The 23,344-nt window shown below is 44.9% G+C and overlaps 1 protein-coding gene across 2 annotated transcripts in view; it reads left to right on the top strand.

Moving 5' to 3' along the window:
* The window catches only part of cd109 (CD109 molecule), a 52,457-nt gene that overhangs the window by 5,103 nt on the left and 24,010 nt on the right, over nucleotides 1-23,344 (top strand). Inside the window, exons 6-22 of one of the 2 annotated variants that reach the window (XM_047387483.1) lie at nucleotides 253-292; nucleotides 375-456; nucleotides 542-635; nucleotides 771-897; nucleotides 1,174-1,283; nucleotides 1,358-1,621; nucleotides 5,929-6,030; nucleotides 6,653-6,715; nucleotides 6,812-6,985; nucleotides 7,078-7,230; nucleotides 8,513-8,602; nucleotides 8,724-8,790; nucleotides 11,723-11,837; nucleotides 12,365-12,482; nucleotides 12,583-12,696; nucleotides 18,628-18,846; nucleotides 22,723-22,864. In XM_047387483.1, the coding sequence (XP_047243439.1) occupies nucleotides 253-292; nucleotides 375-456; nucleotides 542-635; nucleotides 771-897; nucleotides 1,174-1,283; nucleotides 1,358-1,621; nucleotides 5,929-6,030; nucleotides 6,653-6,715; nucleotides 6,812-6,985; nucleotides 7,078-7,230; nucleotides 8,513-8,602; nucleotides 8,724-8,790; nucleotides 11,723-11,837; nucleotides 12,365-12,482; nucleotides 12,583-12,696; nucleotides 18,628-18,846; nucleotides 22,723-22,864 (2,074 nt within the window). Of the gene's footprint in view, nucleotides 1-252; nucleotides 293-374; nucleotides 457-541; nucleotides 636-770; nucleotides 898-1,173; nucleotides 1,284-1,357; nucleotides 1,622-5,928; nucleotides 6,031-6,652; nucleotides 6,716-6,811; nucleotides 6,986-7,077; nucleotides 7,231-8,512; nucleotides 8,603-8,723; nucleotides 8,791-11,719; nucleotides 11,838-12,364; nucleotides 12,483-12,582; nucleotides 12,697-18,627; nucleotides 18,847-22,722; nucleotides 22,865-23,344 lie in introns of both variants that reach the window. The other variant, XM_047387482.1, reaches the window with a different exon arrangement.

Raw genomic sequence — 23,344 nt, 5'->3', positions numbered from 1 at the left:
ACACCTCTGTGGGTTCAACACCTTCAACAGTGAGTGGGTCCGGCTCCAAGGACCATTAGCAGGATTTTTAAGGCATTTCTTTGTAGCTTAATCAGTACTTGTAGAGGCAGAACGTTTTATGGACCTGGTTCTAAACCAAACGGCAGTTAGAGGCTCAAAACCAGTTTATAAACCAGTCACATACCAGTAATTACTCTAATAATTTTCTTGCTGGAAGTGGTGAGGATAAATAGGTCATGTCTTTCTTTACAGGGCATTCCCAGCGTGAAGCATTTCAACGTGGCTCATTATGGTATGTTTCTCCTCACGTTTACCTGACTATGTCTCAGAAAGAACACCAGAAACTCTGACCCAGTCTGTCTGTCTGGTTCCAGTTCTGCCAAAGTTTGAGGTTGTGATTAAAGCTCCAGAGGTCATCCACCAGGAGGACGTCCTGAAAGGCTTCGTCTCTGCAAAGTGAAACATTTCCTCCACCTTTTGTGTTTTAACCGTCATGTTTGTTACGAAATCGGATCTCATGTGTTCTGTTAATTGTTCTCAGGTACTCGTACGGTAAACCCGTCCACGGACACATGAACATCACGCTCAGTCATCATTTTCACGGCAACGTCCAGACTCACAGCGAGGATGAGGAGGTCAGGAAACAAAGAGGCAGAGTCCAACCTGTCAGCTAACAAACCTGATCTGTTGTAAAACGTTTGATTTAAATCATATTTTAGTAACAGATTAAATGCAAAATGTTAAATGTCTGTAATGAAAATGTTCTTTAGATCGACGGCTCTGAAAGGTTCATGTTTGATGTTTCCACGTTTCATCAAAGCCCGGGCAGAATGATGCTCCACGATGAACGCATGGACTACCTAACCATTGAGGTTTCTGTGACGGAACACCTGACAGGTAACTCCATCTGGATGTTACAGCCGAACCTGTCAGAATATTTCCTGGAATTCCTCAGCATGAGATTAGATGATATTTCATACTTATTTGTATACTTTGCTAATATCATTTCAGACCTGCTTACGGTGAACTGATCCGAAAAATCGGATTTTTCATCAAACAGAAAATTACAGAAACAGATTAGAAAAGAGAAGAAGTGGGAGACGATTACCTGGTCAGGATGCTGACCATTAACCCTGTTGTTTGTAGCTGTGCTGAATGTTTCTCTTCTTTCAGGTCTCGCATATCAAGACACAGTCAGGGTTGTTTTGGCTAAAAACAGATATGATATTTCCTTTGAAGACTTTCCTACAGTCCTGAGACCATCTTTAAGCTTCAGCGGCATGGTGAGAAACCATCGTTTTATTTTATCCCTGCTCCGCCCAGTCAATGAAGAACCTTTGCTCTCTTATCTGTGTAGCTGAAAATATCAACGTACAACGGTGAGCCGCTGACAGCAACGGATCAGAGAAGAATGGTGAAAGTTTCAGTGAAGCAAGAAAGGAAAGAGCTTGGGGATCAGATGGTGAAGGAGGGGATGCTTTTTAGAACAAATGATTCAGATTCTTCATGGATGAACTCTGACGAGATGTCCTCAGAAGACATGGAGTTTCCTGTCCCAGCAGACGGAGTCATTCCTCTGCACATCAAGGTCCTGAATGACACACAACACCTCACTGTTGAAGTAAGTTACAATACGTTATCCTGAGATGATGACAGTACCCTTTGAAACATCAGCTTCAGTTGTTTTTATTTTTTGCGGCACTAGCCTTTATTTTTCATTTTTTGATAGTAGGTAGACAGGAAAGAGGGGCAAAGAGAGGGAGAGACATTCGGCAAAGGTTGCCAGGTCCAGGACTCAAACCTGGGACACCCACACCGAGGACTATAGCCTCTGCACATGGTCGCGAGCTTAACCCCTACATCACCAGCGCCGTGCCCAGCATCTGTTATTAAGCTTTAGATCTGATTACACCATTTGTACCTTTTGGAAGTTTTCTGAAATAAAATACAGTACAGACGTCGCTATGGTCGCTAGGGGCGGCTCTGTTGAGGTCGCTATGGTTGCTAGGGTTGGCTGTGTAGACAATGCTATGGTTGCTAGGGTCGGCTGTGTAGACAATGCTATGGTTGCTAGGGTCGGCTCTGTAAACATTGCTATGGTTGCTAGGGGCGGCCCTGTAGACATTGCTATGGTTGCTGGGGCGGCTCTGTTGACGTCGCTATGGTTGCTAAGGGCGGTTTTGTAGCCATAGCTATGGTTGCTAGGGGCGATTCTGTAGACAATGCTATGGTTGCTAGGGGTGGTTATTCAATTCAATTCAATTCAAAAATACTTTATTAATCCCAAAGGAAAATTAAATGTTGTTGTAGATCATATTATGAAGGTTTCTTCAAAGAGTCGTTGTAGATGCTGATGGCTGTGGGCAGGAAGGATCTCCTGTAGCGCTCCGTCTTACAGCAGATCTGAAGAAGCCTCTGACTGAAGACACTCTGTTGTTGTAGGACAGTCTCATGAAGAGGATGCTTAGAGTTCTCCATAATGTTCTTCATTTTATGAAGAATTTGTCTTTCCACAATGATCTCCAGAGGTACCAGAGGAGTCCCCAGAACGGAACTAGCCTTTATCAGCTTGTTGAGCTTTTTTAAGTCCCTGGTTATTCACGTTCAAGATAAGATGATTGTTTCCACACCATGACACAAAGCGGTCCACCACCTTCCTGTACTCAGCTTCTTGTCCATCTCTGATCCACCAACAACTGCAGAATCATCTGAGTATTTCTGCAGATGACAGGAGTCTGTCTTGTACTGGAGGTCTGAGGTGTACAGAGTGAAAAGGAATGGTGAGAGTACCGTCCCCTTTGGTGCTCCTGTGCTGCTGACTACCTGGTTAGACTCACAACCCTTCAGTCTCACAAACTGTGGCCTGTTTGTCAGGTAGTCTTTGATCCAGGAGATTGTTGAGGCCTCCACCTGAGTCTTCTGGAGTTTCTGACAAAGCAAATCAGGTTGGATTGTATTAAATGTTCTGGAGAAATCAAAGAACATGATCCTCACAGTGCTGCTGGCTTTGTCCAGATGACAGTGGGTTTGTTGAAGCAGGTGTATGATGGCATCTTCAACTCCAACTCCACAGCGATAAGCAAACTGAAGGAGATCTTGATAGTTTACTGTTTGCTTACTCAGGTGGGCCAACAGGAGTCTCTCTAGGACCTTCATGATGTGGGATGTCAGGGCAACAGGTTTATAGTCATTGAGGACTGATGGGTGAGTTTTCTTTGGTACCAGAACAAGACAGGAGGTCTTCCACAACACCGGAACCTTCTTCTGGGCCAGGCTAAGGTTGAAGAGGTGCTGCAGAATCCCACAGAGCTGCTCTGCACAGGCCTTCAGGACTCTAGGGCTGACATGATCTGGACCTGCAGCCTTATTCCGATTCAGTCTCTCCAGTTGTCTCTTCACCTGACTTCTTGAGATACACAGGTGGAAGGGGGAAGCAAAGGAAGCATCAGCATCTTCTGATATGGTTGAAGGCAAACATGTAGAAGCAGAAGGGTCTAGGGCTGAGGTGGAAGATAAAACATCTCAGGTGTTACTGGACAGCTGTGGGTCCTGTGGGTCAAAGGAAGGTGGAATGTCTGTCTGTGAGCAGGAGAGGAGGATGTGAAGCTTGTTTCTGAACTGAACCTATTGAAGAATGTGTTCAGTTCATCGGCTCTGTCCAGACCTCCATCGGTCTGATCATCCTTCTGCTTGAAGCCTGTGATCTTCTTCATTCCTGTCCACACATCTCTGATATTGTTTTGCTGGAGCTTGCTCTCCAGCTTCTTCTTGTACACCTCCTTGCTGTCTCTTATCTTGACTTTAAGTTGCTTCTGTAAACTCCTCAATAATTCTCTGTCTCCCTCTCTGAAGGCTCTTTTTTTCTTGTTAAGCAGGTCCTTCAGGTCACTGGTGATCCAAGGTTTGTTATTGGGGAAGCATCTCACGGTTCTGGTGGGGTTGATGTTATCCACACAGAAGTTTATATAGTCGATTACACACTCAGTCATGGCATTGATGTCCTCTCCATGTGCCTGGCACAGTGCGTCCCAGTCTGTAGCCTCAAAGTAACCTTGCAGAGCTTCTTCAGCTTCCTGTGACCATTTTCTCACAGTCCTCTTTATTACAGGTTGCCTCTGAACAAGGGGCTTATATTTCGAGCAGAGAAAAACAAGATTGTGATCTGATTTGCCTAGCGGAGGTCTTGCTATAGAGATTTATGAGTCCTTGACATTTGCATAAAACAAATCCAATGTTTTGTTTTCTCTGGTAGAGCAGCTGACAAATTGTTGAAACGTTGGAAGTGTAGCAGAGAGTGAAGCATGGTTAAAATCACCAGATATTACCACAAAAGCATTGGGGTTTTGTGTCTGTAGCTTAGCAACAACTGAGCTGATGGCATCACATGCAGTGTCAGCAACAGCGGAAGGTGGAACGTAAACTGTTGCCAAAATAACACTGGTGAACTCTCTGGGTAAATAATATGGACGAAAACTTACTGCCAACAGTTCAATATCTGGACTGCAGAGATGACACTTCAGAGTTACATGTCCTGGATTACACCATCTGTTGTTCACAAGTACTGCTAGTCCACCTCCTTTACATTTGCCGCTCCTCTTTAAATCTCTGTGCTCGTATGGTTAAAAAGCCCGGCAGAGAGACGCTGGAGTCGGGGATATGATCCTGCAGCCACGTCTCAGTAAAACACATGATACTGCATGCCCGGTACTCTGGCTGGGTCCTTTGTAGGGCTTGGAGTTCATCCAACTTGTTTCCCAACGATCTCACATTGCCCATCATAATTGACGGAAGAGATGGTTTGAACTTCTTCCTCTCTCTTCTCTTAGCTCCTGCTCTGCATCCACGGCGTCTCCTTTTCCACTCATCAGGGATTTGGGGTTGTAGTTGAAGTATTATTTGAGCTTTTGAGATATTAATCAGTTGCTCCCGGTTGTAAGAAACAACCTCGTTGCCATGGCAATGCATCATAACAAATGTCCAAAAATAGAAAGTATTAAGAAAAATCCACCAAGCTGCACAGCATCCGACACTGGAATGGACAGTCATCCAAAAAAAAAAATCAACTGTCCACCACAAGAGAAATAGTTCCCAAAAAAGAATAAATCAGAATCAAAAGTAACAGAGCTACTCCAACCTGCTGCCACCTTGAGCGGCGCAATTCTAGAAATGTAGACATTGCTATGGTTGCTACGGGTGATTCTGTAGATGTTGCTATAGTTGCTAGGGGCAGCTCTGTTGACGTGGCTATGGTTGCTAGGGGCTGCTCTGTTGACGTTGCTATGGTTGCTAGGGTCGGCTCTGTAGACATTGCTATGGTTGCTAAGGGTGGTTTTGTAGACATTGCTATGGTTGCTAGGGACGATTCTGTAGACAATGCTATGGTTGCTAGGGGCGGTTCTGTAGACATTGCTATGGTTACTAGGGGTGATTCTGGAGATGTTGCTATCTATAGTTGCTAGGGGTGGCTCTGTAGCCGTTGCTATGGTTGCTAGGGGCGGCTCTGTAGATGTTGCTATGGTTGCTAGGGGCGGCTTCCCATTCCAGTTGGGAACCAAATTTCATGTTTCCAAAACATTTCCAAACAGATTCTTTCAATGGACATGGAAAAAAAATTTTTTGGTCTAATCGCCTACTACTTACAGTTACTACTTACAAGTACTTACAGTACTTCCTCAATACCTCTAATACTGACTGTCTGAGGCTGAGATTTCAGCCTTTCTTCCGTTCACAGTGACAGACATAGAGGTGATGCTGCATTCCAGGTTCTTTACAGGACAGGTGTTGGTTCTATATAAGGTTGGATTACTTTGAGGGAAAGGCCTAAACCAGCCATGATGACAGGATTATGGTGTTGGGTATTATACACCAAGAGGCCCCTTTCAGTGTTTCTTCAGGAATTTTCTACTCCTATTTATTTAATATTTTCAGGTTTCCTTTGAGGATTGTGAGAAGACTCTTTCCCTGGGCAGAAGCTACACCTCCCCAAGTCATGCCTACCTTCAGGTTCAGAGACCCTCCAGACCTGCAAAGGTAAAACAGTCCCAGCAGTGATACACACCAGTGTCCCCCCAGTATTTTAAAAATCAGTGCAGGCAAACATTGTGTTTGCAGGTCTTCATCCAACAATGCAGAAAACTGGGTTTAAAACCCAAACCAGAGTCTCTTCCCACTGCAAACTCTGAAGTGTTTCCTAAATTCAACAAGGTTGTCTTCATGTCAGATTTTATTTAATTCCGGTCATTTCCCAACAAAAAAAAAAAAAACACATCAGATGTGCTGTAATAAAAACATGAATTAAAACTCTTTCAGCATTTTGTTTCTAGACTATCAGATTTTACAGCAGTTCAGATTAAAGGTCATAACTGGAAGCTTTTCTGTATCACCTTTTGGGGTATGTACTTATATTTGGTGATATGTGAAGAAAGGACTTCCTGGATATATAGCAAGTTAAGGGTCAAAAAGGAGCACAATGTACAGTAGTACTGGAACCCAAACCCATGGTTCCTAGATCTAAGCCTGTTTCCGTTTTACTTGGATTCAAAACCAGAACTTCAAAGTTATCTTCATATTTTCTGTTGGCCTGTCTGTCCATCCATCCATACATCCATACATCTATGGATATGAGTATCAGCATCTTCTCCACCTTCTCTAGGTTGGTTCACGCCTTCGACTGAAGATTGAGGGGAGCTTTGCGATCACTGATGTTCATTACTTGGTAAGGAAAATCTCCTGAAAATGGCAGTTTGCTAACCTTTTCCCCCAAAGCATTTCCTTCCGTGAGACCTCATGGAAGTTCTGTGGTTGTGTCCAGGTGAAGTCCAGAGGACAGGTGGTTTTTGCTGGGAGAAGCTCAGGTGATCTGAATTTGGTCCCTGAGGTCTCCTGGGCTCCTCTGGCCTCCATCATCGTCTACTGCGTTCTTCCTAATGGAGAGGTTGTCAATGATGTGATCCATCTACCCATTGCCCAGTTTCTACAGAACAAGGTGACTCTATACTCACCTTCTTTCTGACTTCATGATGCAACATTGTGTTCCTGCATTAATCAGTGATTGATTGATCAAACTGTGGTCGACAGGTATCTCTGAGCTGGAGCAGCGACACTCTGAAACCTGCCGAGGACGTCACCCTGCAAGTGTCGGTGGCTGAACCCGGCTCGCTGGTCGGGATCCTGGTGGTCGACAAAGCGACGCGTTGGGCGGGATCACAAAATGACATCACCATGGAGACGGTCAGAACCACTACCAGAATGTTTGTCAGAGCTTTCTTCTTTACTTGTAAGAACACCCACTCTGGTCCTGGTCTAAGCATGTGATTCCCACTCCAAGTCCTCGGGACCTACAGCTCTGCATGTTTCCTCGGATCTGAAAGGGAAGTCCATCAACAGCTTTTCATTATGTTCAGAGTTTAAACCTCCTCCACACCACCTCTTTCATTTACCCCTTAAATGTCTTCCAGATTTATGGGATCGCTCCAAGATTGCTTCATGTTCATAAACAATGTTCTTAATATTAATATAAAGAGTTTTTTTCCTGCCTCAAGTGGAGGAGTTCAAGTATCTCAGGGTCTTGTTCACGAGTGAGGGAAGAATGGAGCGGGAGATCTACTGACTGATCGGTGCGGCTGCCACAGTAATGGGGGCGCTGTGCCGGTCCGTTGTGGTGAAGAGAGAGCTGAGCCGAAAAGCAAATCTCTCGATTTACCAGTCGGTCTACGTTCCTACCCTCACCTATGGCCATGAACTTTGGGTCATGACCGAAAGAACAAGATCCCGGATACAAGCAGCTGAAATGAGCTTCCTCCGTAGGGTGGCCGGGCACTCCCTTAGAGATAGGGTGAGGAGCTCGGAGTAGAGCCGCTGCTCCTCCACATCGAGAGGAGCCAGTTGAGGTGGCTCGGGCATCTATACCGGATGCCTCCTGGGCGCCTTCCTCGGGAGGTGTTCCAGGCACGTCCCACCGGGAGGAGGCCCAGGGGACGGCCCAGGACACGCTGGAGGGACTATGTCTCTCGGCTGGCCTGGGAACGCCTTGGACTCCACCCGGAGGAGCTGGAGGAGGTGTCTGGGGAGAGGGACGTCTGGGCGTCTCTGCTGAGTCTGCTGCCCCCGCGGATGAAGCGGAAGACGACAAGACGAGACAAGACAATTGTTTTTTAATCAAAATACTCCTGAATCTGAAGACTCTGGGGAATATGGGGAGATTGATGTATAGATCTAAAAATAAGCTGGGAAAACTCTAAACAGACTTCAAATTGTGCTAATGAAGTGGGAATCTGAAAGTCCCTCTTTGTTCTTGGTCATATAATCTGATTTGTTCTTCACCCGCCACCCTGAAGACTGTGAATCCCAGAAATCTGTAGGGTCCTCTCCAGTTTAATACAACTGTTTTCTGTCCCTGCAGACCCTTCTGTGAAATCTGAGCTCTCTTGTTTCCCCAGTGTCTGTTAACGGGAAACTGGATCTAACTGGACCAGCTGCAGCCGCTCTGAGTTCTCTGGTATTGTTTTCACAGTTGCTGGAGGAGATGAAGGAGTCTGACGCTCCCATGAACGACGCCCTTAGCGCCAAGATGACAATGGGAGATCCGTACACCATTTTCCAGGTAAACCTCCCTGACACCTGGCCTGATTAGCTTCTACTTTTATTCATCCAGAACAAGCTGATCCAGTTTCAGCATTTAAAGGGACATCAGAACTAATGAGCTGTGAACTTTAATTTTGCAGACATGTGATCTTGCAGTGATAACTGACGCCAGTTTACACAAAGCAAATTCAACAGGGCTGGAGTTCAGTAAGTCTGAAGAAGGTTGTTTTCCCACAGTCAGTCAGATGATCATGCTAAAAACTGAACCCAGACTCTGAAGTCCAGTTTTTAGATGGTATGACTAGATAAAGAACCATCTGATTCTCAGCAAGTCTTAAAACTTTACAGATCCAACACAGTATATTACAGGATTACATTATTTTCCTGCTTTGGTCCTGATTTTATGCTGGTTATGGTGCATATTAAAGCAACTGTTCAGGTCTATCAAGCTGGGAAGGATTAGAAGGACATTTTCAGGCCATCTTCAGTCCATCATTCTGCAGAGAGAAGTATTATTCCCAAGAGGAAAACATCTCAGACAGCTGCAAATCATCCCAGGAGTAGACCTCCCAGCAGATTCACCCCAATGTCAGTGTGAAGCTCAGGGAAATGACCAGAAGCCAAAGAGCTCCATCTCAGACTCTACAGGCCTCAGTCAGCAGGTTAAAGGTTAAAGGTCATGACAGGATAATTGGAAAACACTGGTATCAACTGTAAAGCATGGTGGTGGAGGAATTATGATTGGGGGTTGTGCTGTGCACCTTGCAGCCTCTGAGTGGACCATGATCTCCTCTGCAATCCAAAGTATTCTAACGTGAGTCCATCTGTCCAAAAGCTGAAGCTTGGTCCAAACTGGGTCATCAAAAGAAAATCTATAACAGCATGGCTGAAAAAAATAAATCAAGGTACTGTAATGGCCAAGTCAAAGTCCAGATCTCAGCCTGATTAGCATGTCAGACAATGAAGACATTTAATTCAACTCAAATGTGGAAGAATCTTCAAAGAGCTGAGTGGAAACCTTCAAGAACTGAAGGAACGTTTCAAAGAGGAGCAGAACTCCTCCACAACAATGTAAGTCAGACAGAAAATGTGCTGAGAGGTACTGCTGCTGGAGGAGGTTCTACTGGCTGCTGGAGGAGGTTCTACTGGCTGAGGTTCTACTGGCTGCTGGAGGAGGTTCTACTGGCTGCTGGAGGAGGTTCTACTTGCTGCTGGAGGAGGTTCTACTGGCTGTTAGTGGAGGTTCTACTGGCTGCTGGAGGAGGTTCTACTGGCTGCTGGAGGAGGTTCTACTGGCTGCTGGAGGAGGTTCTACTGGCTGCTGGAGGAGGTTCTACTTGCTGCTGGAGGATGTTCTACTTGCTGCTGGAGGATGTAGTGGAGGTTCTACTGGCTGCTGGAGGAGGTTCTACTGGCTGCTGGAGGAGGTTCTACTGGCTGCTGGAGGAGGTTCTACTGGCTGCTGGAGGAGGTTCTACTTGCTGCTGGAGGATGTTCTACTGGCTGTTAGTGGAGGTTCTACTGGCTGCTGGAGGAGGTTCTACTGGCTGCTGGAGGAGGTTCTACTGGCTGCTGGAGGAGGTTCTACTTGCTGCTGGAGGAGGTTCTACTGGCTGTTAGTGGAGGTTCTACTGGCTTTTAGAGGAGGTTCTACAGACTGCTAGAGGAGGTTCTACCAGCTTTTAGAGGAGGTTCTACAGACTGCTAGAGGAGGTTCTACCAGCTTTTAGAGGAGGTTCTACAGACTGCTAGTGGAGGTTCTACTGGCTTTTAGAGGAGGTTCTACCGGCTTTTAGAGGATGTTCTACAGACTGCTAGAGGAGGTTCTACCGGCTTTTAGAAGAGGTTCTACAGACTGCTAGAGGAGGTTCTACCGGCTTTTAGAGGAGGTTCTACAGACTGCTAGAGGAGGTTCTACTGGCTTTTAGAGGAGGTTCTACAGACTGCTAGAGGAGGTTCTACTGGCTTTTAGAGGAGGTTCTACTGGCTTTTAGAGGAGGTTCTACCGGCTTTTAGAAGAGGTTCTACAGACTGCTAGAGGAGGTTCTACTGGCTTTTAGAGGAGATTCTACTGGCTTTTAGAGGAGGTTCTACAGACTGCTAGAGGAGGTTCTACTGGCTTTTAGGAGAGGTTCTACAGACTGCTAGAGGAGGTTCTACTGGCTTTTATAGGAGGTTCTACTGGCTTTTAGAGGAGGTTCTACCGGCTTTTAGAAGAGGTTCTACAGACTGCTAGAGGAGGTTCTACTGGCTTTTAGAGGAGGTTCTACCGGCTTTTAGAAGAGGTTCTACAGACTGCTAGAGGAGGTTCTACTGGCTTTTAGAGGAGGTTCTACTGGCTTTTAGAGGAGGTTCTACCGGCTTTTAGAAGAGGTTCTACAGACTGCTAGAGGAGGTTCTACTGGCTTTTAGAGGAGATTCTACTGGCTTTTAGAGGAGGTTCTACAGACTGCTAGAGGAGGTTCTACTGGCTTTTAGGAGAGGTTCTACAGACTGCTAGAGGAGGTTCTACTGGCTTTTATAGGAGGTTCTACTGGCTTTTAGAGGAGGTTCTACCGGCTTTTAGAAGAGGTTCTACAGACTGCTAGAGGAGGTTCTACTGGCTTTTAGAGGAGGTTCTACCGGCTTTTAGAAGAGGTTCTACAGACTGCTAGAGGAGGTTCTACTGGCTTTTAGAGGAGGTTCTACTGGCTTTTAGAGGAGGTTCTACAGACTGCTAGAGGAGGTTCTACAGGCTGCTGGAGGAGGTTTTCCTGGCTGCAGGAAGAGGTTCTAAAAGTTGCTAAGAGAGGTTTTGTGGGCTGCTGGATCATAGGGTGGACTTGGTATTCCAGTCACTACGTGTTCTGGTTCCATATGTCAGCTGTGGTTCTTGCTCCAAGGTTAGAAATATTGTTAAGGTTTTGAGGCACTGGTGGGCCTGTATTCTAGCTCTAGAGGGCAAAGGGCAGGGAGAGAACGGGAAGACATGCAGTACATGGGAATCGAACCTGGCGTTCCTGCTGTACCACTGATCCACAGTGACCCCTCAGATTTACAGATTTTTGAGACATGTTGAGAATCAAATGATTTTTTTAAACAATTTGTTGGATGTTCTTTTCTCCCTGCCTGTGACTAACATTCATCTTCTGAACAGTAGAAAAGGAACTGGTTTACTTTCTCCAAATGAACGGAGAACATTTTCAGAAACATCCAGAGCTACACAAGCGTCAGAACTTTCCCGAGACGTGGGTCTGGATGGACATCGAAACAGGGTAATGCATCACAGTTTCTCTTGTACCTCACCTAGATCTCTACTTTTCATGTCATCAAACAATAAAGGAGCCGTGTGGTAACAGCAGACTCATCATTATCTACAGATGATGCAGACGTTTCTTTAGATTCTCCTCAGTTATTTTATGCATTGTATGGAAAACAGGTTTGTCATTTATTCTCTTCTGTGCTGCTGAGTTTGGTAGCTTTGTTTGTAATGGTGAAGGTGACTCAGTCCTTAAAGGCTGGAGTCCTGACCAAGTTTCAGATTTCTTTGGCTGCAGAGCATCTGATGGTTAAATTGCCTCCAAAGAATGTCCTCAGGTTCTGGAGAACCCAGTTAATCTTTCATTTAATCCAGGTGTGCTGAAGCAGATAAACATATCAAACAGGCAACAAACATCCAAAGTTGGAGAATATTGTGCTGAAGCTTCAGATTTTGTACAGTTTGTGTACTTCATGGTGGAATTAAAGTAAAACCTTTCGGACATGTTTTTATTTACCAGTCTAATTTGAAGTGTTTCTGTAGTAATTCAGACAGAAAGGACATACCTCTGACCGTCCCTGATAGCATCACAACTTGGATAGCCTCTGCTTTCGTCATGTCAGAGAAACTGGGTCTAGGAATCACAGAGGAACCAGCAGAGGTATTTCTAGAGTCCTCCCTGCAGCTGATTGATTGCCCTGATGGAGCTCTTTGGAGCCTGTTTTCTGTTGTTCTGATCTTCTCTGTGACTTCACCTGCAGCTCACAGTGTTTCAGGACTTCTTCCTGTCCCTGAACCTTCCTACGTCCATAATCCGAGGAGAGGAGCTGGTGCTGGAGGTGATTCTGTTTAACTACCTCCAAGAGGCACTGGAGGTAAGTCTGTATCACCAAAGAAATCGCTTTTCATCACTTTTTCATTTCATCACATTAATGTTTTTTGTTTTTAGAAATCTGGAAAACATTTTCCCTCATGAATATGAAATTAAAAAAATATTAAAACGTTTTTCTCTTAGCAAGTTGTTTTAAGTGATTCTTTGTTATTTCATTCAATTTATGTGTTGTTGGATTTCACCAGTTTATCGTCCAATCTTTACTTTGGTGAACAAAAGCAAATAATCTGAGTTGACTTTGAATTAAACCCTGCTGAGATGTAGAACATCAATCTGAACCTGGATGCTTTTTGCAGGCCCTTAGGGAGGCCTTCAGGTGCACATCCAGAACACAGCAAACTCCCTTCCATATAGTGGACCGGGAAAAGTTGCGCTAGTTTGTAGTGTTGGTGGCAACTTGTTGGTGTCCTGACCGGAGCGTGGGGAAGAACGGTGGCAGCATATTTGTAATGTGAAGACCAAAAAGCTACAACCGTGGGTGTAGTGAATTGTAGCGCATTATAAATTATAATTGTATATCAAGGATTGGTCTCCTTTATCTATTAAATAGTCACGCGGTCTCTTCATCTATTTATCAGCTGGACCGTTTACCTTCCTTTGATCGAAGGAGGTTTCTTCTCAGAGTTGCAGTTCAACATAGAGAAAATAAGAGACAAGAACACATCATCTAAAGCTTAAAGAAAAAATGACCAGCAACTATTAATGGAGTCAAAGTTTAATGCTACTATTTTTCAACCTAATGTTTATATCTACATGCACTTACTATTAATGTGATAAAGTGAATAACAAATGAATAAAAACAGTAACAAATCAAGAACAGCTGCTTCTAATAATGTAAACTAAAGGTTAAACATCTGAAATAATGAGTGAACATGCAGCCGTCTTATTATTTAACAGATTAACCTTTTAAGCCCTAAGGGTTTTAGAAGCAATTTCCGCCTGAAATTACATACCTGAGATAAATCAAGCATAGCTCCACAGGTATAAGGTCTGCATGCAAACTGTTGGTACCGGTGTAAAGGTGAGACATAAAAGAGTATTTTTCAAGTGAAAGCACTAATGTCACTGTTACTATGTATGATTTATTTTTTATTAAGCAATAAATCAAACACACCACACAGCCTACACCAGTACCGGTATGCTCGGGCAGAAACCATTGTTTTGAACTCATCAGATTCTCAGAAACCTTGTGTGAAAGATCTCCAACTTAATCCGAATTCTACTTTGCTCAAATGTAGTAGGAACTCTTCGGGAAATGGAAGTTTATTTTAATCTTTCAATGGCTTCTGATCAGACACGTCCCTTAGATCAGAGATGGACAAGAAGCTGAGTACAGGAAGGTGGTGGACCGCTTTGTGGCATGGTGTGGAAACAATCATCTCATCTTGAACGTGAATAAAACAAAGGAGATGATTGTAGATTTGAAGAGAAACAGGAATAAGTCAAAAACTATTTCTATCATGGGAGAAGAAGTGGAGGTGGTGGAGGAGTATAAATACCTCGATGTTCATCTGGACAACAGACTAGAGTGGAGATGCAACTGTGAAGCCATCTACAAGAAGGGACAGAGCAGACTGTACTTCTTGAAGAAGCTTAGGTCCTTTGGTGTTTGCAGCAAGATGCTGCATATCTTCTATAAGTCTGTTGTGGAAAGTCTGATCTCTTCTACCATCATCTGCTACGGGAAGCAGCATCAGAACCAGGGACTTTAAAAAGCTCAACAAGCTGATAAAGAAGGCTGGTTCTGTTCTGGGGACTCCTCTGGAACCTCTGGAGATCATTGTGGAAAGAAGGATTCTTCATAAAATGAAGAACATTATGGAGAACCCTGAGCATCCTCTTCATCAGACTGTCCTACAACAACAGTGTCTTCAGTCAGAGGCTTCTTCAGATCTGCTGTAAGACGGAGCTCTACAGGAGATCCTTCCTGCCCACAGCCATCAGCATCTACAACGACTCTTTGAAGAAACCTTCATAATATGAGCTACGACAACATTTAATTTCCCTTTGGGATTAATGTGTCATTGTTTTCAGAATAGTTCTGACCCACATACAGAAGTACACTCCAGAGAACGAAAATCAGTAAAATAATGTTTTATTGTGCAACAAGTAATCAGGAACATGAACGAGTGAATCTCCAACTGTATGGAAGGAAGGGGAAGAGATCTGGTGAGGCAAGGAACTAAAATGAGGCAGAGCTAATGATAAATAACTAAGTTGAATAAGTGAACGGCTTACTAAGGAGATGCAGTCGGGTCGCCAGGGGTTGAGGGATTCGGGATCTTGGTTTATGGAGCATGTAGTTATCCAAGATGCAGATGCTGACGTTGGAGGGTGGACAGGGTACGCTTAATGTCTTGATCCAAGAAACAAAGGAATCAGGAAGGCTGCCAGCTAGAGCAGAGTCCAGTTGAAGTCAGTAGTTCAGAAAACGAAGTCCTCAAAAACGTAGGAAGTCTTAACCCACAGAACCTCTGAGCCTGAAGTCTGTGTTCAGCGAGTTAAATCCAAGAATCAGGGTTCATCCTGCGAAGGAGCATAAACAAAGTTACTTAGAGCACGAAAACGAAGCTTCGACTAGAGGTGGCTGAGTTCGTTACCACTGCAGGCAGTCTCATGTCGAAGTGCTGGCAGCCTCCTGCTTAAATACTCCTCCATGCAATCAGCAGAAGAAGACGCACCTGTCCCCCAGAGTACCTGAGAACTGCAGCACCTTCTGGGAAACTGAACACAATGTTGGGAGCACAATATACACAAAACACAACCCAAAACCCTGACAGAATGAAGCATTTTTTAATTGAATTTCAATTATTCCTCGCTTGTTCCCCTGCTGGCAAAACAGAAGTTTCTTTCTGTCTGGAAACAGGAACACTGTCCTTGCACAGGTGTTACAGAATTCAGGTTGCACCGGGTCATCTGTTAGAGGAGGCTTATTGTTAGACCTGGCCCTCCGGGGCCCAACTGCGGGATGTTTTGTCTACAGCCACGAATCAAAATATAAATTTTTAAAGTCAGAGGCAAGCTGAATTTATCCTGGAGTGATAATTGTGATAATTATGTATCCCAGGTGTGCATATTATCCATCCCCGCTGATTTTTTTGTGTGTGCTTAATTTTTTATATTCATGTATTTATTTTTTTATATATTTATTCTGCTGTGCTGGGTACCTACAGATCTGCTCTCCATCAGAGCAGGGTACATCACCGGCATCCTGAACAGAGGAGTGGTCCTTGACATGGGGACCGGAACCTCCATCCCGACCTGCTCTCTCAGACCTGGAGCAGATTTAGCAGAGTAGCAGTGAATCTGTTGGCTACACGGGAGAACCCGAAGTTCTCACTGGGGTTCTCACTCCTTCAGCGGCCACGGGAGAATCCACCGTTACGAGTTTGCTCACAGTCACTGGCCGAAGATGCTGTTTTCCTTCAGTTCAGCTGATCCTGTGGCTCCTGAAAGAACAGCTGTCAGTTGTCACAGTCTCAGAGCACACAGGTGTGTCATGGTCCCAAACCTGCATCAGTTGGAATCAGGCCATCCTTGGAGTTACCCAGAGATAGGTCAGCATCTCTTTGGCCTTGTACGTAGACACAGACCGGTGTCACTGGTTCCTCAATGGGATTTAGCGCTTGTTCTGCGCGCACTGATTAAAGCTCCATTTAGGCCCTTGGTTCAGGGTCCGCTTCAATTCCTGTCATTTAAAACTGCTCTGCTGTTAGCTCTGACATCTGCTTCCTGTTGCTCCGTCCAGTTTCAGGATATGGTGTGATGGTAGCTCAGCTGTGCCGCGTACTAACCCGAGTTTTACACCTACAGAATCATAACGTCATTCAGGTTGAGGAGTTGCTGACCTGGGCTAAGGCCCCAAATGATACAAGACCCTAAGAACACCCCAGTGTTAGAGCAACCAGCCAATAGGAAGACTTGTTTCTGGCATAATCTTAAGAATGCAGAAACAACAAATTCTCATCTTATGGTTTTGGAAACTTGGACAAACATGTAGCATTGACAAAGACAAAATAAAAGGTTTATTTCCAAAGCGGTTTCACTGGTTTCACTGGGCTCAGGTTTCACTGGTTTCACTGGTTTCACTGGTTTCACTGGTTTCACTGGGTTCAGGCTTCACTGGTTTCACTGGTTTCACTGGTTTCACTGTGCTCAGGTTTCACTGGTTTCACTGGGTCCAGGTTTCACTGGTTTCACTGGGCTCAGGCTTCACTGTTTTAACTGGTTTCACTGGTTTCACTGGGCTCAGGTTTCACTGGTTTCAATGGGCTCAGGTTTCACTGGTTTCACTGGGCTCAGGCTTCACTGGTTTCACTGGTTTCACTGGACTCAGGTTTCACTGGTTTCACTGGTTTCACTGGGCTCAGGTTTCACTGGTTTCACTGGGCTCAGGTTTCACTGGTTTCACTGGGCCCAGGTTTCACTGGTTTCACTGGGCTCAGGCTTCACTGGTTTCACTGGGCTCAGGTTTCACTGGTTTCACTGGTTTCACTGGGCCCAGGTTTCACTGGTTTCACTGGGATCAGGCTTCACTGGTTTCACTGGTTTCACTGGGCCCAGGTTTCACTGGTTTCACTGGGCTCAGGCTTCACTGGTTTCACTGGGCTCAGGTTTCACTGGTTTCACTGGTTTCACTGGGCCCAGGTTTCACTGGTTTCACTGGGATCAGGCTTCACTGGTTTCACTGGTTTCACTGGTTTCACTGGGCTCAGGTAATAATCTGGCATACAGTAGATGGGAGGTCTTGCTTAATTGGATAGTAAAGCCACACAATTGGATTTAGGCCCACACTGAGATATTCCACTTTGGTCTATTCAGTCCACAGAACATTTCCTTCTAGTCTTGGGGATCATCAAGATATTTTAGTTAAATGTAAGACGGCTCTTGTTTTCTTTTGGGTCAGCAGCGGTTCTGGTCTTGGAACTCTCCCATGGAGGCCATTTCTGCCGAGTCTCTCCTTATTGTTGAATTATGACCTCTGACCTCAGCTGAGGCAATGAGGCATGCAGAGCTTCTCCTGGGAAGGTTCTCCACTGTTCCATATTTACTCCGTGTTTGGAAAATGGTTCTCACTGAGGTTCTCTGGAGTCCCAAAGTGTCAGGAAACCCTTTCCAGACTGATAGATGTCAGAGACTTTGTTTATCAGATGTTCTTGAATTTCCTCCGACTGGAACTTGATGTGTTGCTCTCTGAGATCTTTCAGCCTACTTCATGTTGTCAGATAGGGCTTTTTTGATTCTACAGGTTTAGCAGTAATCTGGTGTGTTTGGCTGCTGAAACTGAAGGAGTGGAGGGGAGATAACCTTTTTCATGTAGATCCAGGTTGGTTTGGAGCTTTTTTCCCTTAATGAATGAAACCAACATTTAAAAACTGCTTTTTGTATTTATTCAGATAATCCTACATTAACATTATTTTGATGTTTAATAACAGAAGAAATCTGTCAGGGGATAAATACTTTTCACCACTTTGTATGCATCCACCTGCAGCAAGTAATCAGGTTGTTATTAATTTATTGATTTTCACACTTTATTGATGAGGCGACACAAGAACAATGTAATAATAAACCAGAAAAATCAAAGTGAATCTTTAATCGGTGTTAAATATTCTCTGTGGTGATTTTAGCTGCAGGACGGTGTGAGCACAGATTACATGGAGGAACATAATTTCTTCTTCTACTATATTATATTTCACTGTGCCATCAGGAACACTGATTGTGTCTGATTTCAGCTTTGAATAAGCTTCCCACTATTCTCCCTGTTGTCATTCTGGGCGTTAGCTTGCTATGCTTCCCAGCTTCTCAGTAACATCTCTGCTGTGGAGACCTGACCCAGAAACACATCTCCTTTATGAAACCCACCTCTCGGCTTTGTGTTGGGTTGAATCTAATCTGGGTGCGTCTCTGTCTTCAGGTTGCCGTGGTTGTCGCAGAGAGCGACAGCTTTGAGTTCGTCTTCCCGGACAACCAGGCCGTCTCCATGGCCAGCATCCGTCACGTCTACATAGAGAGTGAGGGTGGGGCAACCATCTTGATTCCCATCCGGCCTCTGGTCCTTGGAGAGATCCCCATCTCTGTGAAAGCCATGTCCTTTGCAGCATCTGACTTCATCCATACAACCGTCCTTGTTAAGGTGCTGGCAGACAATCAGTTATTACCTGGAGGAAAACACATTAAATGAAACTGAAAATAAAGAGTTTCATTTAAAAATACCAGATTTAGATGCTCACACTGATGCAGCAGATGTGAAATATGCAGCAACTTGCACAAGTATTCACGCATCTTTAACGTTTCCACGGTCTCCTTGTCAAACCACAAACTTCAGTGGATTTTATGTGACAGACCAACACAAAGTGGTGCACAACTGTGAAAATCTTAAAGGTGTGGTGTGCATTTCTATTCATCCCTCTTTTACTTTGACAGCCCTAAATATGATATCCTTCAGAAGGCACCTAATCACTAACCAGAGTCTAACTGCAGCTGTTCTGTTTCTGGCCTCAGAGGTTCTTTAGAGAACATTAGAGGACAACCAGCATTGTGGAGAACAAGAACCACAGCAGACAGGTCAGGAAGAACATTGGGAAGATGGATGGAGCTAAATCCAAGACAATCCTGAAAGAAAACCTGTTAGAAGCAGCAGAAGACCTGAGACTGGGGTGAAGGTTCTCCTTCCAGCAGGACAACCACCCTGAACATACAGCCTGAGATATAAGGGATGCTTTAGATCAGAGCAGATTCAGGTGTTAGAATGGTCTATAATACCAGCAGTTAAAGAAAATGTTTTTCATTTTTTGTTTACCATATCCTGTCCAGAGTAGCTCAGAACTGTTGTCTGAGTGCCAAGAAAAAGCCCAACAGATTTACTTTCACAAGTGAAGCATTGCAGCTATACGCCATAATGCTCTGCTTGATATTTATAAAGAAACTTTATTAGAAACTGCTTTGGGATTATTTCAGTTACCGACATGGAGACAGAACACGAAACACGAAAGAGAGAAAGAGGGGCAAAAGGGAAAAGGGAGAGAAGGAGAAAAGAATGGAGGATAGAAAAAAGGATGAAGAGAATACAAGACAACACCCTGCTTGCTTCTACACCTGCAGAAACATTCATATTAACAGCTTCTTTACCGAAAAGTGCACAGTACTTATGAATGCAAGATATAATTAGTGGTAAATGCGGCTTAATATATAACATTCTTGTATCTGTTAACACCTGAATCTAAACACCTGTGGGTCTGAGTGTGAGCGCGCTTGTGTATACAAGGTGTCTCCATAAAAATATGCAATAGCGAGACCCTCCCAGAGAAGAGCAGGGGAGAGTCCCAGGGGAACCACTCAGGAGCCATAGTACAGAAGCCCCAGGGAGCTGCAGCGATGAGCCCACAGGCCCCGACAGCAGCCCTCTATGCCAGAGCAGATCCAGTCATGGACCCAGAGACCTGAGACAGTGGGACATAACACTCCCCAAGCAGAGGCCTGACAGAGCCCAGGGGTCCAGGCCCAGGCAAGCAGCCACCGGGAGTGAGCCGGCACACACCAAAGCACCCAGCCCCAGACACTGAGAACCACAAGTACACCGGCAGGCAGAGACACCAACCACCGGCAGGTAGTGTGGCGGGGAGGAAATAGGCCCCACATTTGATGGGGGGCCTAAACTGATCCAGGAGAGGGAGCAGCCCAAGACCCAACCTGACACAAAAAAGAAGCGCAAATAGTCACAATCACACATTCCCACCCTCATGCGTACACATAAAAACACTTAAACCACGCACCCAACGTAAAGACAAATAACAATGGATGTCCTATATTGTATACACTCACTATACATACTGTATACTCCCAGGTCCAGGTGCCGATACCCCATGGGGCAACCAGCCCCGGACCCAGGAGGCAGTCCCTTCCCTCCAGGGGAGCAGACAGGCACAACGCCCCAGTACTAGCCCAGACGGGTGTCAGCACCATTGTTTGGGTTGGTGGGGTCTGGACCCCAGCCCAGACCCCGACCCCCCGCCATGAATCCAATTCAGTTAGATTCAGTTTATTTATATAGCTCCAATTCACAACACATGTTGTCTCAAGGTTCTTCACAACAGTCAGGTTCATACATTCTAATTAATCGTAACCATTAAACAGTTCAGTCAGATTCAGTTATTTATTCAAATTGGATAAAAAGTTTTTCTATCTAAGGAAACCCAGCAGATTGCATCCAGTCAGTGACTTGCAGCATTCACTCCTCCTGGATGAGCATGTAGAGACAGTGGACAGTCACTGGTGTTGACTTTGCAGCAATCCCTCATACTGAGCATGCATGTAGCGACAGTGGAGAGGAAAAACTCCCTTTTAATAGGAAGAAACCTCCAGCAGAACCAGAACCAGGCTCAGTGTGAGCGGCCATCTGCCACGACTGACTGGAGGTTTGAGAGAACAGAGCAGAGACACAAAGAGAACAAAGAAGCACTGATCCAGGAGTACTTTCTATGGGAAGGAAAAGTAAATGTTAATGGATGTAGCTCCTTTAGTCGTTTCATCTAGAAAGAAAGAACAGATAAACTCTGAGCCAGTTTTCAAGGTTAGAGTCTGAAAGAGAGAACATAGAGTTAGTTACAGTAGAAGCTCAGTCAGTATCCATGTCTAGGAGAGAGAAAGGGTTAAACACTGAAAGACAGGGCTATGTGTATCATCGGTAGAAGGTGAGCATTAAGTTGTTGCCAGCAGAAGCTTGGACAATGCCCCTCTCCAGAAAGGTGTCACAGGTAGACACAGAGTCAGGCCAGGTGTAGCTTCTAGGAAGGGAATAGAGAGAGAACATAAAGTTAAAAGCTGAAATAACAGCAAACAATGCAAAATTGGAGAGTAGTATGAGAATGTAGCGAAGATGGTGAAAGTGGTCATTATGTCCTCCAGCAGCCTAAGCCTATAGCAGCATAACTACACAGATAGCTCAGGATAACCTAAGCCACTCTAACTATAAGCTTTATGTTGGAATTATGATTATTGATTAATTAATATTTACCAAGAATTATAATTAATTCTTGATAAAGAATTATCAAGAATTGTTTATCAAGAATTCTACCTCTGCCCGCTCAAATGTGGTGTTGATGCGTGTTGTCATAGTGTGCATTTAAAAACAAAAACAGGTGGGGAAGAGGGTCCCCACCTCTTGCTTTCCCAGGGAGCCAGCTCCCCGGCTGACCCCAATAGGCAACCCCGGTCGCCCCGCGAGAAAACCCACACCGAAACCCACAAAAGGCAGAGAGCCCTAAGAGCCAAAGCTAAGACCCACAGAGAAGCCAGGACCAGTCCAACCCGAGATCAACCCGGGCAGCCTACTAGCCCAAACCATGCAGACCCCTCCGACCTCTCTCACCCAGACAGAATCAGAACCGGCATCAGGAACCGGAACAAAGACAAAATCTCTTAAAGGAAATCTTTCAATTCGTAAACAGATCTGTTACGAATTTGCCTTGCAGCAAGAAGGTCCTGGGTTCAATTCCCGGCCGGGGGTCTTTCTGCATGGAGTTTGCATGTTCTCTGCATACATGCTTGGGTTCTCACCGGGTACTCCAGCTTCCTCTCACAGTCCAGAGACATGCCTGTTAAGTTAATTGGTCACTCTAAATTGCCCTTAGGTGTATGAGTGAGTGTGTGCATGGTTGTTTGTGTGTTGCCCTGCGATGGACTCTCACCCATAGACTGCTGGAGATAGGCACCAGCTCCCCGCAACCCACTATGGAATAAGCGGTAGAAAATGATATCCTTTTAGTTAAAGGCTTAGTTTGAAATGTGGAAGTTGGTCAGGGAAGCTGCAGATATCCATCCAGAAGGATGATCCAGACTGGAAAACATTCATCTCTCCTCAGAGGATGTTGATTTCATGTAGTCCTTGACAGTGAAGAATCCAAACTATCTCCCATCTGTCCCGGTTCCTGTTTCTGCCCCCTCTTAATCCCGAAGGTTTTTTACTATACTTCTGTTTGTGTGTCTTCCTTCTCGGCTGCGGATACTGCAGGCTGAAGGACTCCAGCAGACGTTCTCCTCCTCGCTGCTGCTTGACCTTTCTGCAACACAGACCAGCCTCTCCAGGGACATCATGTTCACCTTTCCACTAGGTGTGGTGGAGGGCAGCGAGAGTGTTTCAGTGACAGCTATCGGTACGTCATCCCATCATTTATGTGATCGTTCTGTTAGGACCCAGGTCTAGTGAGATGGATCTGTTGTTGCTCTGCTGAAAGTCACTAATGATATTCTTATGGCCTCAGATAATGGACTTGTGTCTGTTCTGGTTCTGTTAGATCTCAGTGCTGCATTTGATCCAGTCGATCATAATATTCTCTTAAAAAGGCTGGAATATGCTGTAGGGATCAGGGGAACAGCGCTAGGCTGGTTTAAATCTTATCTGTCTGACAGATTCCAGTTTGTTCATGTAAATGATAAATCATCTTTAAACTCCAGGGTTAATTGTGGAGTACCACAGGGTTCAGTACTTGGCCCAATTCTCTTTACTATATATATGCTTCCAATAGGTCAAATTATCAGGCAGCATGGGATAAATTTTCACTGTTACGCTGATGATACTCAGCTTTACTTATCCATAAATCCTGATGAACCCAACCAGTTAGATAGACTACAAG

The sequence above is a fragment of the Girardinichthys multiradiatus genome, chromosome 15 (assembly GCF_021462225.1).
Source record: "Girardinichthys multiradiatus isolate DD_20200921_A chromosome 15, DD_fGirMul_XY1, whole genome shotgun sequence".
Classification (NCBI taxonomy): domain Eukaryota; kingdom Metazoa; phylum Chordata; class Actinopteri; order Cyprinodontiformes; family Goodeidae; genus Girardinichthys; species Girardinichthys multiradiatus.
Note: the sequence above shows the minus strand (reverse complement) of the source record. Positions and strands in the feature narration are given on the sequence as shown.